The sequence below is a fragment of the Camelus bactrianus genome, chromosome 11 (assembly GCF_048773025.1).
Source record: "Camelus bactrianus isolate YW-2024 breed Bactrian camel chromosome 11, ASM4877302v1, whole genome shotgun sequence".
Classification (NCBI taxonomy): Eukaryota; Metazoa; Chordata; class Mammalia; order Artiodactyla; family Camelidae; genus Camelus; species Camelus bactrianus.
The window spans coordinates 66,719,511-66,736,661 of record NC_133549.1 but is presented as its reverse complement, the minus strand read 5'-3'; the positions used below and the strand labels follow the sequence as shown (position 1 = coordinate 66,736,661).

Here is a 17,151-nt window from a genome sequence, read left to right as displayed (position 1 = left end):
GGTTCTCAGGCTGAGGACTCATCCCATCCCCCTCCATCCTCCCTTCATCAAGACACCGAGAAAGTGATTATTCTGATTACCATTTTCGAGCATCTTGTGCGCCAGGCATATGACTAGGTGCTTCACTTCCATTAGCTCGTTCGTCCTTCAGAACAACCCCAGAAGTAGGTGACGGTAGCCTATTTTACAGGCTCAGAGAAGGTAATAACATAAGAGATCATACTTGGTGCCAGGCACTATTCTAAACACTTTCAAGTGCATTAAGTCACTTATTCTCAAAAATCCTGTGAAAGTAACTGCAAGTATCATCTCCATTCCAGAGACATGGGAACTGAGGCTCAGAGACATCATGCAAGTGGTCTGAGGCTGCACCGGTAGGAAGGAGAGCTGATCTGAACCAAGCATTCTTACCACTGTTCCATGTCTCTGGCAGTACAGGCAACTTACCCAAGGGACGCACGTAGGGAGTGTCAGAATCCCGCTGAAATCATGGCCCAACTGAAAGCCTAGGGGCCTCCCATCCAACTATCCTGCAGAGCAGGGCTGCAGGGATGCTTTGGATCATGTAGGCGGCCTCCTCCTCTCCATCTATGAGACAGTCCCTGCCAAGCAACCCCTAGAAATAGGATGCACGGAGGCAGACCGCTCCATGGTGGCAGACAGCCCGATTTGGCTGAAAGAGCTGGGGCCCATCCAACCGAACTTCTTGGCCAGTTTTTCTCCCTCCGCCTGCTGCTCGCTGGCTGAAACCAGCCCCTGATTCTCATTCTATCCCCTGGTCCCCATTGGAAGCACTGAATGGGCGGCAGAGAGGGGGCTGGGAGAGTGAGCGATTCCTCAGTGAGCCCTGCCTGCCCCTTCTGGGAGGGTAAGAGGAGCTGGGTGGGGGTGAGGAGATGGGTGCTGGGGAGTGGTTCTGGAGTTGTGGGACAGGTAACCTAGCAACCACTGGCTGATGCAGTCACAAAGCGACAGGCTTACCCACAGAACTGACGAGGCTTCCTGTTGACATGTCCACTTGCTCCTTCCTGCTCAGGCAGCAAGGGCTACTCACCCACACCCTATAGCAGCCACTTTCTTCAGTGAGTCCAGGGATCTCCACAGGGGAGGAAACGGATACTTGAGTCAGACCAGGGCCTAGGGAGGGCCTAGAGGGGCCAAGATGGGGAAAGGACAGTTGTCTCTCTGAATTGGTATGAGCCCTCAGGCCCCTTGTGCCTGGCCAGCTTGGGGCCCAGAGGGAGAGGGAAGGGAGGACGGGGCCGACTCAGAGCAGCCCGGCCTGGCCTGCTAGAGTCCCTCCTGCTCTCTTTACAACAGCTGTAGGGTATGACCCATTAGTGGCTTATAAAATCAATTTAACGGGCCACATCTAACATTGACAAAATGAAAACAAAAAGTAGGATGAAAATATCAGTAGGCATCATATATAACAAGGGTAAGATTGTTTCTGTTCCATATATACACACAAGCGTGTGCACACGCGTGCGTGAATTGGGTTATGATGTAAAAATGAGTTTCTTACTGTGGTCATAGTCAAAAGTATTTGAAAGTCTCTATTCTAATGAGTCGTATAGGCCAGTCCTATAGGCCAGTGGCCTTGGGACTTCCAAATGCCCTGTCCTCAGCCCTGCAGCATTTAAGTGCCCTAGAGCCTAGCCCCCATCGTCAAGGACGTCCAAAGTTTCCTTCCAAGGATGCCCTGCCAACTGACTTTCTCTTTAGAAAAAAGATCAGGAAACTGAGTCAGGATGCCTGGTTCCTTGATGTGTGCTCTCAAAGTCTCTCCCCTTCTCTGATCTCAGGCAGTGCTGCCCACTCCCCTCCACCCTAAACTGATGGAAGGCTGGCCCGGGGGGAATCTCTGGGGTCCCTTGCAGATTCTAGGACTCAGAGGGTTAATTCTCAGAAGGCACTGATTTCCTGTCTCAACCCCAGCATTATATGTACACACAGATCGATAGATTTGAATTAATCACATTTTTTGGCTTTAATACCTGTTATCTTTCATCCATGTCATTTCATTAGTTTATTGAGTAATATAATGAACACCAGTAAATGTCCCTCCCAAACCAAGAACTAGAATACCACCAGCCACACATCACATGGGCTCCTCTCCCCTCTCCTCTCCCCATCTGCCCTCAGAAATAGCCACTATTTGAATTTCGTGTTTAGCATTTCCTTGCTTTTTTTTCCCTTGCTTTATCACATGTTTATGATCACTTTGCCTGCTTTTGAACTTTATTTTTAAAAAGGATCTCAGGCTATGTGGTCTTCTGCAACTTGCTTTCCTTGACTTAGCATTACATTTATAAGATTGATCTATGTTGTTGCATGTAGCTGTGGTTCATTCATTTTTGTTGCAATATAATGTCCAGTTGTCTGAATGGACCACAGCATATTTATCCATTCTTCTGCCATTGGATATTTGGATTGTCACCAGATTTTTGCTAATTTGAACATTGGTTTGAATATTCTTACACATACCCCCGTTGCACATCTGCAAGAGTGTCTCTTGGGTATATATCTGGGAGAGGAACTGCTGGGTGATACAGCATGCAAATGTTCAATTTTATAAGATACTGCCAATTTTCTCCCCCTAAAGTGTCTATTCCAGTTTATGCTCCCACCACCAGTCTATGAGAGTTCCTGTTACCCATCCTCAACACTAGTATCAAGTGCACTGGTCATTACTCTGTTAGAGACCCTACAATGGCTACGGAAGTGACGACCCAACTGGGGGAACATCCACTGATGAGGTAAGGTCCCAAATGCCATCCCTACTGACCAAGGAGGTAGACGGAGCAGGGTGGAAGACAAAGGAACTCAACAGACTGAGGGTCCAAGAGAGGCAGTATTTCTTTATCTTCCACTGCCATCAGCCAGGCCCCCAGTGGGTTCTCAGGCCTGAGTTAGCACAGGTCACAGGCTGGTCCCTTCCTTGGTGGGGGGAGGGGTGGTGGCAGAGGGGCAGAAACACAGAAATTCCAGGGGATTTCAGGGGATGACTTCCTCTTTCAGTTGTGGGTAGGGGAGGCCAGGAAACAGCAACTTTCAGAGAAGGTTTGCCTTATTTCTTTAAGTCCCAGATCCCTTATGGACAGATCAAGGACGGAACAGGAAACTCAGGGGCCTGATCAGCTAAATCCTCAGAGGGCCCTGGGGCAAAATGCCTTGCTTAGCAAATCCAGAGTCCATCTATACTCCTCCAGAGGGACTCCCTTCAGCCAGGGCCACCGGAACGGGAAGCAGACAGCGAGCAGGCAGGTGGTCCCACCAGGCCCCTGGCAGAGAGCAGCCCACTTTTGGATCCTTGCTGGACTGACTCCACCCTTTCCTCCCAGGGCAGAGGTGCAATGTCCTCAGGAGAGGGAAAGGGTGCGGGTGGAGGACAGAGGACCTGAGATGGCTTGTCTCCAGTGAAGTGAAGCGAAGCGAAGCAAAAGCTTGAAGCTTCCCTACAGCGACGCAACCCTGTTAGTCCCCCCATCAGCCGTCAGCTCTGCATCTCCAGAGAGGGGCCCCCACAGGGAAAGGGCCTACTGGCCTAGTCTGGCCTTGGCACCAGCTTTGGCCCTTGGATGCTGAATCTGGGCCAAAACTGCCCCTGAGGGCATTGGGGGAGGGTGACAGCCTATAGCTGGCTTCCCCTGGGCCGCCAACAGTTTGGCTTGGGGAGAGGCCCGTGCTGGGGTGTATATAATATGCCTTTGCTCTAACTGAGGTATTTGGACAAGTAGGTGGGTCTGTGGCTTCTCTTTCTGGCTTTAGAAATGGTTTCTGGGAGAAAACTCAGGTGCTAGGGGATTCTACCTGAATTCTCTCAGATGGATCCTAGCTCCATGCTAAGGCATCTTCAGAAGACAGAAGGCTCCCTGAAGCTGGACTGCACCAGCTGGGAAAGGACCCTGGGGGAGGCCCAGCTTTGGGTGCCATGGGGCTGGGGGTAGTGGTAAAATCCTGGAAATCAGATTTCAGAGTATCTCAGGAATGGACTCTGGAATAAGCTGGGGTGGGCACCGCTGCCAGGGGGCTCCATTAGCTTCTCCTTGACCCTCTCCTTCAGTCCAAGGCCTGAGCTGAAACCTGAGAAGAAGTCAGGACACGGGCCAAGAAGCCACAGGGACGGCGGGCCACAGAGACAACTGATGATCCCAGGGATCGTGGATCTTGAGCTGATCCGAGAGGCACTGAGGACCCCCAAGCCCCAAACCCCAGGTGCCTACCGCTTCGGCCGTCTCAGCCACCATTCCTTCTTCTCCCGGCACCATCCGCACCCCCAGCACGTGACCCACATCCAAGGTATGGCTGGGGTAGGCTGGGGCCGGGCAGGTGGGGGTGGGAAGTGGTCTGGAAAACTGGAAAGGGAGAAACCAGCTCATTTCCAGGTTGAGGCCCAGAGAGGATGGGGACTTGGTCAGGGCCACAGGGCTGCTTGGCCACTTGCAAGCACTTGGCCAAGCCAAGACTCAACCTGGGGCTGGGGGCAGGTTGGGGGGTTCCAAGGGCAGACAGCATGGCCCTACAGGATTTACATCATTGCCAATTCTCCCATTTTACAAATCAGAAAAAGAGGTGAATGTTCTGCTCCAGAGCTGCACTTCCTTCTCTAACTCAGGCCATTTCATCCACTCAGCCATTCACCCGTCAAATATCTACTGAATGTGAGTTTGGGTCATACACTTTTTTAGGCCCTGGGGATGTGATAGTAAACAAGACAGTCCCTGATTCTCCAGTGGGAAAGGACAGGAAATGGATAAAGTGTGTCAGAATGTGCTAAGTGCCAAGGCTGTAGGGGGAGAGCTGACCAGTAGCATGACATCTGAGCAAAGAATAAAGGAAGAGGGCACAAACCACGTACATGTCAGAGGGAAGAGTGTCCCAGGCAGAGGGAACAGCAAGTACAAAGGCCCTGAGGCAAGAGCATCCTGGCTCCATTGGAGGAACAGCAAGGAAGTCAGTGAGGCTGGAGCAGAGTAAGGAGGAGGAGGGAGAGGCATCAGAGAGGCAGCGCGAGCCCCGATCATGTGGATCTTGGAGCTCACCATTAAGCCATCTCAGTGAGTCAGGTGGGAGCCATTGGAAGGTTGAGAGCAAAGAAGAGACAGAAGTGATCTATCAGCCTCTGAATGGATGGTGGCTTGGGCCAGGGAGGTAGCAGTGGAAGAGTTAGTGGCCCTGCTCTCCTTTAAGGCCAACAGGATTTGCCGACTGATTAAAAATGGAGTGTGAGAGGGAGAAAGGAGCCAGGCTGACTTCCAGGTGTTTGGCCTGAGTAACTGGAAAATCAGAGTTGCAGAAGAGCCAACAGAAGGTGCCAGTGGATGGTGAGGAGGAGTTAGGGGTTTGGTCTGAGACTGGAAGATGGGACACATGAAATGCCCCTCAGACATCCAGGAGGAGGTGCCGAGCAGGCAGCCAGGTCCTAAGTTCAGGTCAGAGCTGCAGATGTGAGAACCACTCGAGTCAGGGGGTGTCTGAGGCACCTGGGTGGGATCGTCAGGAGACCGTGCAGATGCAGGGGAGGAGAACCTGGGATGAACCCAGGGACCCTAAGGCTAAGGGGTTGAGGAGATGAAGAGGAAGCAGCAGAGGAGCGGCCGGTGAGCTAGGAGCGAGGGGTCCTGGCCCCAAAGGAGAGTATTTCGGGAAGGAGAGAGCGAGCAAGCACGCTAAGTCCTAACCAAGCTGATCCTCCAAGCTTGGCTATCTAACGATGATATCCTATCACCTTAGCAGGAGGGGCCTCACGTGTAACTGTCTCTTACCACCTCCAGGCTGCCATGCACTCAGCCCTGTACAGGCTGACAGATGGCACAAAGTTTTATCCAGAGGGCCTGGCTCCCTGGGATTTGAGCCCAGGCCCCTGCGGTCACAGACTGTGGCTGAATGCCCCTGCCCCCATGCCTCCTTCTTTAAGCTGCCTGCCTCTGTGTACTCACACCTGCAGTTCATTGCTGTCATAGAAAATAGGAAGGATCCCCTGACTAGGGTCCCAGGAGGCCCGGGTTCTGGTCTCAGCTCTGCCTGACTCTCCATGTGACCCTAAGCCATTCTAAGTGTCCCCAGGGGTAAAGTCTCAGTGATTGCAGAGGCCCTATCAGCTCCAGCCACCTATGGGCTTGTGGTTACTGGAAGAAGCGGGGCCAGCGCTCCCCCTGCCTCCCAGCCTCCCAGAGTTCTTGGGATCCACTCAGGCCCCCTTCCCACAGCCTCGAACCCTTCACAGATCTCACTGGGAAGCCTGTGTGTGTCGTCAGGGACGGATTCTCTCTGGCTGCCTCTCCTCAAGCCACACTCTTATCTCGCTATCTGATCAGGATGCCCACCATCTCTGTCCCCATTGGAGACCCACAGTCCAATCGAGACCCTCGGCTTCCTTCTGGTGGGTACCTGGGTCACAGCCCCTCTCCCTGGGGGTTATACCTGTCCCCACGGGCTGCCTGGCTGGGTGCATGCCTGGGAAGGACCGCTGCTCCTAGGTTGGGGGGTCCAGGAGGGTACCCTACTATTTTCCTTATTTTCTCGAGCAGCTGCATTTCCATTATTCCCCATTATCCCACCCCAGTCCTCAGAAATGTGCCCCTGCTTGGATATGAAGTGTCTGAAGAGTAATAACAAGCCAAGGACAAGCAGATTTGGGCCTCTAGACAGAAGCGATATTGGAAACACTGTATTTAGTAACTTGTATGCTCAGGCACCAGCCAGTCAGAACAATCAGGCATAGACAGTGCTGGGGGCAGCACTTCAGAAGCCTCTACTCTGCCAAGCAGTACCCCTTCCCTTAAGGGCTGGGGAAGGGGTCCTGGGGAAGGGGCAGACGGGATCCAAAGGCTTGCTGCAGGGCTGTTTAACAACCTTGCCAGGAGTCACTTAATACTTTAGTAACTGGGATAGCACATGGACTGAATCTCAGTCCTGGCTTCAGTTTCCTAAAGAGGCAAAGCTAGATTGAATCACAAATATCTTGGCACCTGTAGCCAAAAGTTCTTCAGCTTTTCCCACAGGCTAGAGCAATCAACAATAGCCCCCTCTAGTATCCACCCACCCACGCACCGATGGTGTGACTCCTACTCCCTCCCTCAAGGGCACCACCTCCCCTATGAAACCACCCTTGCCTTTAAGATGCACAGCAGGAAGGCCAGGAGGACAGGAGGCTCTTCCACCTACAGCCCTCCCAACACCCAGGGCCACAGGGAGGGCAGGGAGAATGGCCCCAGATACCAGTCAGCCAGCTCTTGTCCCCTCCTCTCAGAGGCCTGGAGGAAGGAGTTGAAAGACCTGGCTTCCCGGGTGGCCATCTTCACCAAGGAGAATGAGCTGAAGAACAAGAAGGTGGGTGCAGAACAAAGGAGCTGTCTGCAAAGAGATGAAATGGATCTGTGCCTTTGTAACTAAACCCATTCCACATGGATTCAACCTGACTGGAAGCAGAGCCAGGCTTCTGTGAGGCGCTGCTGTTGGCACGGGGAGGGGCCAATGAATATAACCGGGTGCAACTCAGGGAGAGGGTCATAGTAAGGGCTCAGAGGACAGAACATACGTCAAAGGAGAAATCCAAGGAGGCTCATAGCATGAATGCTCAGAAGCTGGAAGATGGCAGGACATCTTTAGAGAGCAGAGGGCTGAAGTATGGGTGTAAGCGGGCAGCAGTGAGGGAGAAGGTGGGCAGGGGGCCAACTATGGATGATGTGGGCCAGAGTGCTAGTTTAGTGTCTAATCTGATAAGGGGTAGAGATCACTGAAGGTTTTCAAACAGGATGAGGGTGGCCTCCTGGGTGTTATTTGCTGATAAACCAGTAAAGACAAGTGGGAGGCAGCTTGAAGGTAGTCGGAATTGGTCCTAGAACAGGCCCGGCCCTTTGTGGCTGAGTCCAGTCTTGCCCTTGTCTGGGGCAGCAGAGGTCTCATCCCTGCTCTGCAGCTAACTTGCTGTGACACCCAGGGCAACTCAGCTAAGCTGGCTAGGTCTCAGTTTTCTTATCTCTAAAATGGGGAGAAGGATACTTCCAGTCTTAACTGGAGTTGCAATGGCAGGAGGTCCCAGGCCCTGTGCCCACAGGTCTGGCTCAGGCATGGGTTTCCCAGGGCAAAGGATGCCAAGCTGTGTGGGACAGACCTGGGGGCAGCTGAGCTAAGAATTAAGGTAGGTAGTGAGGGGCTTGGTGCATGAGACTGTTTTCAAATCTCTGATGGGCTGGGGGGAGGGGCAGCAGGGAGGGACTGCCCAGGAGGAAGTACAAGGACCACCTGAGGACCACAGCGGGCAGCCAGCAGCCAAGAGTCAAAGAAGTTCCAGCAGGAAGAGCAATGACTATAATGGAAGGGCCCCCTGCTGGCCAGAGGGGTCTAGGACAGAGTGGGGCTGGCCTGGTTGACATCCTAGGTCCCTGGCCTCCCCTTCCTCTTTTTCCCTCTGCTTTCTCCTCATTCTGTCTCTCTCTGTCTTGCTGCCTGGAGTCTCTGGTTGCTTTTCTCCCAGCAGAAGGAGGAGCCTCAGCGGGAGCAGGGAGCAAAGTACTCAGCAGAGACTGGTAGGCTCATCCCTGCTTCCACCCAGGCGATGGCCCGCCGCCATTCCTGCCAGGGCCTACGAAACCACCCTTCGAGCAGAGATGGAGGAGTCCAGACCTTCATCCTGCAGGATCAGGAGTTGCTGGTGAGGTCCTGGGAAGGTTGAGGGCTGCGGACCCTACAGAAGCCCTAGTCTGAAGGCAGAACACATGGTGGTCCCTGCTCCCCGGCTCCCAGCAATCTACCTAGGACACTTACAAACTGCTTTCAAGCATGGTTTCTTCCACGGAGCCTTGCATCTGACACTGTAAGACTTGAAAACCCCAGACTTGGAGTCAGGAGCTTGGATTCCAATCCCCAGCTGCCTCTGGGTTTCTGTGTGAGCCTTTTCTTTTCTAAGCCCTGTCCCCTCTCGGAACCTGAGTTCCATGATTTAGCCAAACTGGGAGCATGGGGAGATTATCACAAGGTCTGGTCCAGCTGAGGCACTTCATGAGTTAAGGAAGGGAGCTACACGGGTGGAATCAGATGCACAGAGATGAAGGTCCTGCGTGGTGCATCCTCATGCCCTGCATGATGCACCTGAAGCCTGTAAGGCTGGTACCTCCCCACACTCTGGAGGGGTCTGGTCTGTGTTGTGGCAAAGCATAGAGCCCCCTCCTCCGTGCTCGAGTTTCCCATGGAGGCCGGAGAGGCGTGCAGGACTCATGCAGGTGGGCGAGGGCAGTGAGAGTCCCTGTTAAAAGGAACATGTGTTCTCTAGGAGAGGCCAGACAGTGACAGCATCTTAACACCTTCCTTGCAACCAGCGCTTTAAAAGCACGCAGTCCCCTTGGAGCCTTAATGACAGTTCATGAAATGGATAGAGCAGACAGGGCCAGGATCCCCATTCCACAGATGGGGTGGCTGAGGCCCTGCCAGGTAACATCCTGTGGCCCAGGTTCCCAGAGAGGGAGCAGCCTAACAGGGACTAGAACACAGTACTTTCTCCACCATAGGGCGGCCTCACCTTGCCCGGAAGTAGGTTCTCGGGCCCTGTGGGGAGGGGGCACAGGGCAGGTAAGTTGGATATGGAGAAGAGCCCCGGGCAGATGGGGGCTGAGGTCAGCTCAGTGGGGGGGTACCTGCGGGTGAGGGTGGGCAGCCTAGCAGGCATAGGCCTGGGGAAAGGCCTGGCCCAGTTCCCCCTCTGCCAGGGATAAGGCAGACCTGCTGGGCACTGACAGGCGCCTTTGGTTCCTGAGGAGACTGAATGCTGATTGCTGAAAGGACCCCGCTTTCCTAGGACTCCAGGGGCCCCAGGTCCCACCAAGGGCCCCAGCCCCACTTAGCCACAGCCACCGTCAGCAGCCCGGCCTAGGGAGACTCCAGAGGCCTTCCAAGACAGAGCTGGATCTCTTGCCAATGATCCTTCACTGGAGGACACAGGTGGGAAAGGGCCTTGAAGCTGCAAAGATGCCAAAGGAGGCCAAGGAGGCATCTGGGAACGAAGAGCACGTGGCACTGGGCGGGAAGGAGGCTCCGGCTGAGCCACACGCAGAACCAGCCGGCCCCAACCCTCAGACTGCCCACGGGGATCACCCCACCTCTTTGATAACATCTCCAGACTCTGAAGTTGGGAACTTCAGGGAGGGGAGGCCCATGGGGTCCGTGAAATCCCCACATCAAGGACCCGGGCGTTCGGGACTCGGTGCGTCTCTGAGGAGCTGAAGGGCCAACTCTGACCTTGCCTTCCCACTGTGGGACTCTAGGGTACCACTAGCCCAAGTAGGGATGAGGGGTCCAAGTGTTTGATTCTGAGGCTTAGTTCTGCCACAGCATCCCTGCGAGGTACCCTCCTCTCCTGAGGCCTCAGATTTCTCATCTGTCCAGTGACGAGGTTAAGAATCTTCCTTCAGGGCTGTGGGGAGAGAAAGCTTTCTACGAAGTGTGAAGTCCCACGCAGAGGGGAGGCAGGGACCACCGTGGGGACCAGTCTAGCCAAGCATGTGGCGCTGGGAGGCCACTTCGGTGGGGAGGGCCTGTGTTGCCGGGTGGAACAGGCCATCCAGCCACACTGACCCAGGCCTGTCCTCCTGCCCACAGATCCTAGAGCTCCTTTCTCAAATCCTGCAAACAGACTCCTTGAATGCTATCCAGTTCTGGCTACTCTACGCTCCCCCCAAGGGTGAGGACACAGTCTGGGGCCAAGAACCTGATCTGAGTGGTGGCTGCTGAGGGCTGTGTCCTCTGGTTCTGCAGGACTCAGATGTCACTCGGCTCCCACCCCAGGGCCTTACATCAAGCCCCTCCTCCTTTTTAGAGCCCCAAACTAACCTTTTCCAACTAGACAACATCACTGCTCCCTCCCCATTCCTCAGCAGGATTCTACCACACCACTCCTTGGAGGGGACCCCTCCTCCACGCTGACCACAGACCTCAGCGGGAGAGAGACATTCAAAGACCATACTTAGCAGACACAGCCCCTAACCTACCACTATAGGAAACACATGCACAGAGATGCAAATACATGCACATAAGAACATACATACATCTGCACACGAACACATGAAACACACACACACACACACACACACGATGGGACAGTGAGTGGAGGGTGTATCTAAGTGGGAGGGTGAGGAGTGATGAGAGCTGGAGAGCTGACTGGGAAGGCTCCCTGGACTGGACAGTGGAGGGAGAGGAAGGAGGGCGGGTGCCCAGCAGGCTTCCCAGAGGGCCTGAGGGTCTTGTGGCAGGTGGACCAAGACCAAGGTACACAGGAGAAAGGTGTGGAAAGCCAAGCCACCCTGCACACAGAGGGGCCAGAGAGACGTGCGGACCTCCCGTGGGCTGAATGTGAGATGGCTAGAGATCTGCCATTGGGCAGAAGAACTGGAGGCCCTGCCTCTGGCCCATCCCCTCTAGGAGCAGGATGGGGGCTAGAGTCTTGGCCCTGAGGATTTCCCCCCCGGCTTTGCTTACAGAGAAAGACATGGCACTAGGGCTCCTGCAGACAGCAGTGGCACAGCTCCTTCCCCAGCCCCTACTCTCCATCTCAGCAGAAAAACTCCTGAACCAGCTCCAGGGAGTTCAAGAACTATCGCAAGAGAGGCAACAGCTACCCTACAGGTGGGCTTTTTTGCACACTTCGCCTGCCCCTCTGTTCCCAGAACTGCTCCCTCGTATTCAGCCACTTGTCCTCCCAGGTGAGGCCAGTGGAGACCAGAGGGGGCCTGGTGATTAAACAATCACCTGTCCTGGAGGAAGAGACCCAGGCCCTCTCCCAGGACCCCCCGGTTCTACCCATGCAGCTTGAAGGCTCACTCTGCCAAGCCAGCCTCTGGGGGCCAGCTGTGGGGGGTGCCAAGGGGGCGACTTGTTTCAGCCGCAAACATCTAGCCCTCCATACACAGTCTTTGGGAAGACACAAGTAGGTAAGGAGCGGTAACACAAAGCAGGCAGGAGCATCTTTTTGCCAGTATTAAGTCCTCTAGCAGGCTGGAGAGAAGGATTAATCACGAACTGGGGAAAGAGCAGAAGAGGGAAGGCCGCACCCAGCAGGTGAGTGGGGCTTGAATGTCAGCTGTGAGCCCAGCGGTCCTGAGGGCCACAGTGTCTGCCTGACACCGCTGGGTGTTTGATTCTTTTCTGGTCCATACAGCCACCCACGGAGGCAGAAGAGAAAACTGTTTTACAGAAGAGAAAACTGAGGCTCAAGAACAGTTGAATGACAGCCCAGAGGCACCCACCTGGGCAGCAGAACACTCAGACTCAGGCTTACCTACCATCCAAGCCCAGCAGTGCTCAGATTCAGCGAGGAGCTTGTTGAAAATTCGGATACCTAGAGAGTGTCAACCAGTAGCGGGGTGAATACAGAAGATATGTATCTTTAACAATCACCCGAGTGTTTCTGATAGTGCCTGTGGGACGCTGCTGGGACAGATAGGACCTGAACAAGCAAAGGAGAGCGTAGGGAAAGTCAGGAGAGGAAGTCAGGAGCGGGCGGCATGGGGGGAATGTCAAGTGTGGGCACCGTGGCTGGAGCGTGGGCGGGTTGGTGAGAGGGGCGGGTGCTGTGCTGGCTTGGGTATACTGAAAGTGTGGGTGCTGGACCTAGCCCTGGACCTGGTTTTCTTTTCCACTCTGAGACCAGGGAAGGCACAGTAAGAAGGCAGCTTCACTGTGACTTTGAGCAAGCCACCTCCCATCTGTGAGCCTGTTTCACCTTTTCAAAACACCCTCTCTTGGAGTCATAGGGAGGAATAATTATTATGGGGTGCATAAAAAAGGCTTGCTGAAGAGCAAAGCCCACACCAGATGTGAGCATTACTCATGCTCATCAGTAATCCATTAGGGAAGCAGGAAGGAGTCCTGTCTGCAGCGCCAAGGGAGGGCCAGTGCAGTGGCCTCCCTTACAGCTCTCTTACAGAAGGGCCTTGGTTCCCTGTGGCCACAGCAGGCGACAGAGTCGCAGTTGTTGGGGTCCTGCTCGGGGTGGGGCCATCCCGGGACAGATGCTGCTGGTGGGCTCTCCGGGAGGGGTGGCTCTTGCCTCTCCCTGGGGCACCCTCCTCACCTCCTCGCCCGCCCTGCCACTCTGCTGGCTGCGTGGCTCCAGTCTGACCTTCCCAGCCTCTCCTTGTGTTGGTTTTAGCCAATCCCCGAAGAAGACGAAGACACCACCTCTATCAAACAGCGAAAAACCAGGTAAGAGTCCCAGCAGCAGGTCACTCTGTGGGGGTCACTGAAGCCCACCATGGCTGGATTCCTCGAGGAATTCTAGGACCCCCTGGAGATGGGTCCCTGCCCCAAGAAGCTGCTCATTCATTCATTCACTCATTCACTCAACAGATCCTTAATTAGTACCTAGGTGAGGGAGATCACTGGGGAAATATTTGGATAAGTTCCTGCTGCGTGAAGCTTATATCCTAGGGAGAGGCATGCAGACCACAAAGACAGCTGAAGTGGGTGGGTGCCATGAGGAAAATAGCAGGGTGATGTGAGTCAGGAGGACTGGCGGGGTGGGGAGAGGGCCCCTTGAGCCAAAAGACAGGAGGGGTCCAGCCCTCTGTGGAGCAGTGCTTCCACCTGCCAGGTGTATTGGTGAAGGAGCAGGCAGGCCAGGGTGGCCGGGGCCTTGTGGGTTGGGGACAGCGGTGAGAAATGAGGTGGGACAGGTGGGTGGGGCCAGCTTGTGGTCTCATGCAAAGGGTGTGGGGGTGCACTGGAGGGTTATAAACGGGGTGTGGTGGGACCCCTCTGGCTGCCGCATGGAGAATGGACTGTGGGGATCCAGAGGGGATGAGGGAGACCAGAGAGGAGGGAATGCCTTAGACCAGGGCAGAGGGAGGGGAAGGAAGGTTGGAGGGGAGAGAAGAGGACCGATATCCTCGATGTGCACTGTTCTCTCCCACTAGACTGTAGAGGGTCCCGCGTCCGGGGAGTGTCTGACATGGAGCAGGTACTGCATAGATGTTTGTTACCTGGATGTAGAAGAGGGTGGTGGTGAGGCTCAGGGGAGTCAGCACCTCCCAGGGGCTGACAGTTCTGCTCTCTTATCAGCAGGAGAGCCCAGAGCAGAACCTGGCTTGACCCTGGTACTCACACATCTGCCAGGGCCTCGCGGGGAGAAGGGGTCTCCCCAGATCTCCTGGGCAGCTCCCAGGTAGTGGCCTGGCCCCTCATGCTCTCCTGCCTACTGTCTCCCCTCTCCCAGAGAACATCGGGAAAGTACAAGTTCTCCGCATGCACTCAAGCCAGAACCCAGAGAAGGCATCAAAGCCAAAGGCAGAGGGCTAAGGAGTTCGCTTCCCTCTTCCCGTCTTGCTCAAGAGAAGCCCCTGAGTTCGAAGATTCAACCCCGACCTCCTCAACAGCAATACCTGTTTTCCTATCACATGAAGCCTATTAAAACACTGTCTTCCCCTTAAGAGGACAGTTCTGCTCTCCTATCAGAACTGGGTAGTTTGCTCCAGGAGAGGGGGTGAGCTGTACCAAATCACCCTGACTCCCTTGGAAAAGGCACCCCACATGGGGCTTCCCAGGTTGTTAGGTTCCAAAAGGGTAGGTATAGATGGGGCTCTGCTCATCCTTGAGCCAAGACTCACAGGGCTCTGGGTAGATTAGAGCAGAGGTCAGGAACTCACAGGCCACTTTAGAAAACTACCCAATGACTGAGTTCCTACCAGGCACTGAGGCAGGACTTGGGTAATAGCCAATGATGAACATTACATGACTTGTACCTACTTTATATGTGGTACTATATTTGATGCCCTCAAAAGCAGTATGAAACAATCACTTCCATTTTATAGATGAATAAACTGAGTGAGGCTCAGAAAGGTGAATTCGCTTCATAATAAGTGAGAACCAGGATCCAAACCCAACGTCGGGTTCTAGAATCCCTGCTCTTATCAGCTGTACTCTGCTGCCGTATAAACAGCAACCCCTCACTGAAAGTTGTGGTTACATTCCTAAAAAGCATAGGGTTACCAAAATGGTGGTTGGCAAGATCAGGAAGGAAAGGGACAACATATAAATGTGACCCAGATGCAGCTGCAGTGTTTCTATCCTTGAAGATATAGGGAAGATGGCCTTGACCTTCTGGGAAGTCCAGTGTCTCCTTGAGATTTCTGCAAATCGCTGGGAGTGGGGGGCTGGCATTGAGAATTTACAATGTCATGGTCACCTGTGCTTTGAGCTTCTATCTACTTAGTTCAGTCCATGGATTGTGGTTTCATTCTATACTTAGAGCACTGCCCCGCTCACATCAATTCAGATGACCCTGTTCACACAAAACTTGTGTGCATCAGGCTACAATCAAGACTGGGGGATGGATGGGGATTTGCCGTGAATCCAGCAAACAGGTTCATGGTCAGTATTAAATCACCTTGTTTTTAAAAGTCCTTGGCCACTGGGGATGTTTCACTGGTGGCAGCACCTCCTATAACTATACCCCTTGACATCTTGCTGGGTTTCTCCTGTCCTGTCCTCAACCCTGCCACCATTTTGCCCGCACTATTTTTATTTTTTCCAGTTTTTTTCTTGTAAAATATACATAACACAAAATTAACCATTTTAATCACTTCTAATTATGGTTCAATGCCATTAAGTGCATTCACATTGTTGTGCAACTATCACCACCATCCATCTCCAGAACTCTCTTCTTCTTGCAAAACTGAAACTCAAACCCATTAATAACTCCTCACTCTCCCCTACCCCCAGTCCCTGGCAATCACCATTCTACTTTCCATCTCCATGAATCTGACTGCTCTAAATAACATCATATTAGTAGAATACAATCTTACGCATTTGTCCTTTCATGGCTAGCTTCCTTCACTTAGCATGATGTTTTCAAGGCTTATCCATGTTGCAGCATGTATCAGAATTTCCTCCCACATTTATTAATTGATGCAGCAGCTCAGGTCCTCTAGCCTCTATTCCCAAACCCTCCAGCCCCACCTTGGCCTGTCCAACCTCATCTAAGGGCTGAGCTGAACAGAACTGCTCATAGCATAGGGTCCTGGCCCCTTGACCGTTGTGCCTACAAGAGTATATCCCTCCTCCAATACAAACAATTTTTTTAAATCCACAGTGAAAAATTCTAAGTCACCTGCTTCCAAAATAAATCATACTTCTTGGCACAAAAGCCCTGAATCTTTAGGTAATCCTTCTATATCACCTTTAATTTTTCAGGAAATATTGCCATGAGATTAATATTTGCCACTGAAGATTCTCATACTTGCTTTATTCCCTAGAGTGGACCTCTCTTTTAACTTTCTAAGCCCATCCTTCAGATCTGTTTATTTTGCTTTCTCCATCTCATGTTTGCTTTTGCATCTCTTTGCAAAAATGCTTGTCACTGCCTGGCTTTTGCACCCCTTGTCACTGCATTTAAAGCCAACGTGTTCTGGGCTTGGCTTTTTACCTGTGTATTTTGAAGGCAGACTCTGAACAGATGAGATCTTTCTCAGCAGCTCTGCAATCTACTAGGAGGCAGAAAGATAAAGGGACTGAGCCAAACCATGTACACATGAAAACACTGTGGAAACAAAGATGTGATGTGCAAATGGGAAATTGCTATGTTGCAGAAACATGGTACTGAGCTCTGAACCGACCTCAGTCAATGCTCATGGCAACCTGTAAGGTCAATGTAATTATCCACGTTTTACAGGTGGAAAATCCAAGGCTTAAAGCCAAAGTAACATCAAAATTCACACAGCCAATAAGCAGTGGATTCAAACCCAGGGCTGTGGGCTCCTCAGTCAGTGCCCTTTACTTTCTGCAGTGCTACCATCCTCCAGGCTCACCCCAAGGCCCACTCGTCTCCAGACAGAGAAATGGACCCTTCTCTTGTTTGCAGCCACTTCACCCTCTCTTCCTCCTCGTTCCTCTTCCCCCAGCTCTTGGATATGGAGCTAGACAGGGTTTGCTCTAACTCCTTAGTCCTCCTCAAAGACCCCCAACAGGTCTGCGTCCTCCCTCCACGTTTTAAGGGAGTCGCTATTAAACCTCAGGGGGATAGCCAGCTGGGGGAATTAGCAGGTGGCAGACATCTCTCAAAGTTGCCACTGGCCCTGCTGAAAATGCAAGTGGTGTTGGGCCTGCCTTCCTTGTCACCTGCCTGGGGCCATCCTGACCTTAGACCCTGTGCAGGCTGAA

General features: G+C 53.1%; 2 protein-coding genes across 18 annotated transcripts in view; one reads left to right on the top strand and one right to left on the bottom strand.

The window, feature by feature from the left end:
• The window catches only part of ADAMTS14 (ADAM metallopeptidase with thrombospondin type 1 motif 14), a 127,519-nt gene that overhangs the window by 19,141 nt on the left and 91,227 nt on the right, over positions 1-17,151 (bottom strand). For 6 of the 10 annotated variants that reach the window (XM_074374147.1, XM_074374142.1, XM_074374137.1 and 3 more), the window contains 2 exons: positions 16,418-16,475; positions 81-1,148 (listed from right to left, as the gene is read on the bottom strand). The exons of 2 other annotated variants lie outside the window; for them this stretch is intronic. The gene's annotated coding sequence lies outside the window, so the exon portion shown is untranslated. The remainder of the gene's footprint in view (positions 1-80; positions 1,149-16,417; positions 16,476-17,151) is intronic. 2 more of the 10 variants (XM_074374140.1, XM_074374141.1) reach the window with 1 other exon arrangement.
• The window catches only part of TBATA (thymus, brain and testes associated), a 37,927-nt gene that overhangs the window by 20,192 nt on the left and 584 nt on the right, over positions 1-17,151 (top strand). For 2 of the 8 annotated variants that reach the window (XM_074374155.1, XM_074374156.1), the window contains 9 exons: positions 2,606-2,759; positions 4,067-4,302; positions 6,230-6,385; positions 7,256-7,335; positions 8,483-8,659; positions 10,600-10,681; positions 11,478-11,622; positions 13,148-13,200; positions 15,242-15,363. In XM_074374155.1, the coding sequence (XP_074230256.1) occupies positions 2,713-2,759; positions 4,067-4,302; positions 6,230-6,385; positions 7,256-7,335; positions 8,483-8,659; positions 10,600-10,681; positions 11,478-11,622; positions 13,148-13,200; positions 15,242-15,363 (1,098 nt within the window). In that variant the 5' untranslated portion in view covers positions 2,606-2,712. Of the gene's footprint in view, positions 1-2,605; positions 2,760-2,847; positions 3,741-4,066; positions 4,303-4,567; positions 4,665-6,212; positions 6,386-7,255; positions 7,336-8,482; positions 8,660-10,599; positions 10,682-11,477; positions 11,623-13,147; positions 13,201-14,209; positions 14,424-15,241; positions 15,364-17,151 lie in introns of those variants that run through there. The other 6 variants (XM_074374159.1, XM_010951647.3, XM_074374157.1 and 3 more) reach the window with 6 other exon arrangements.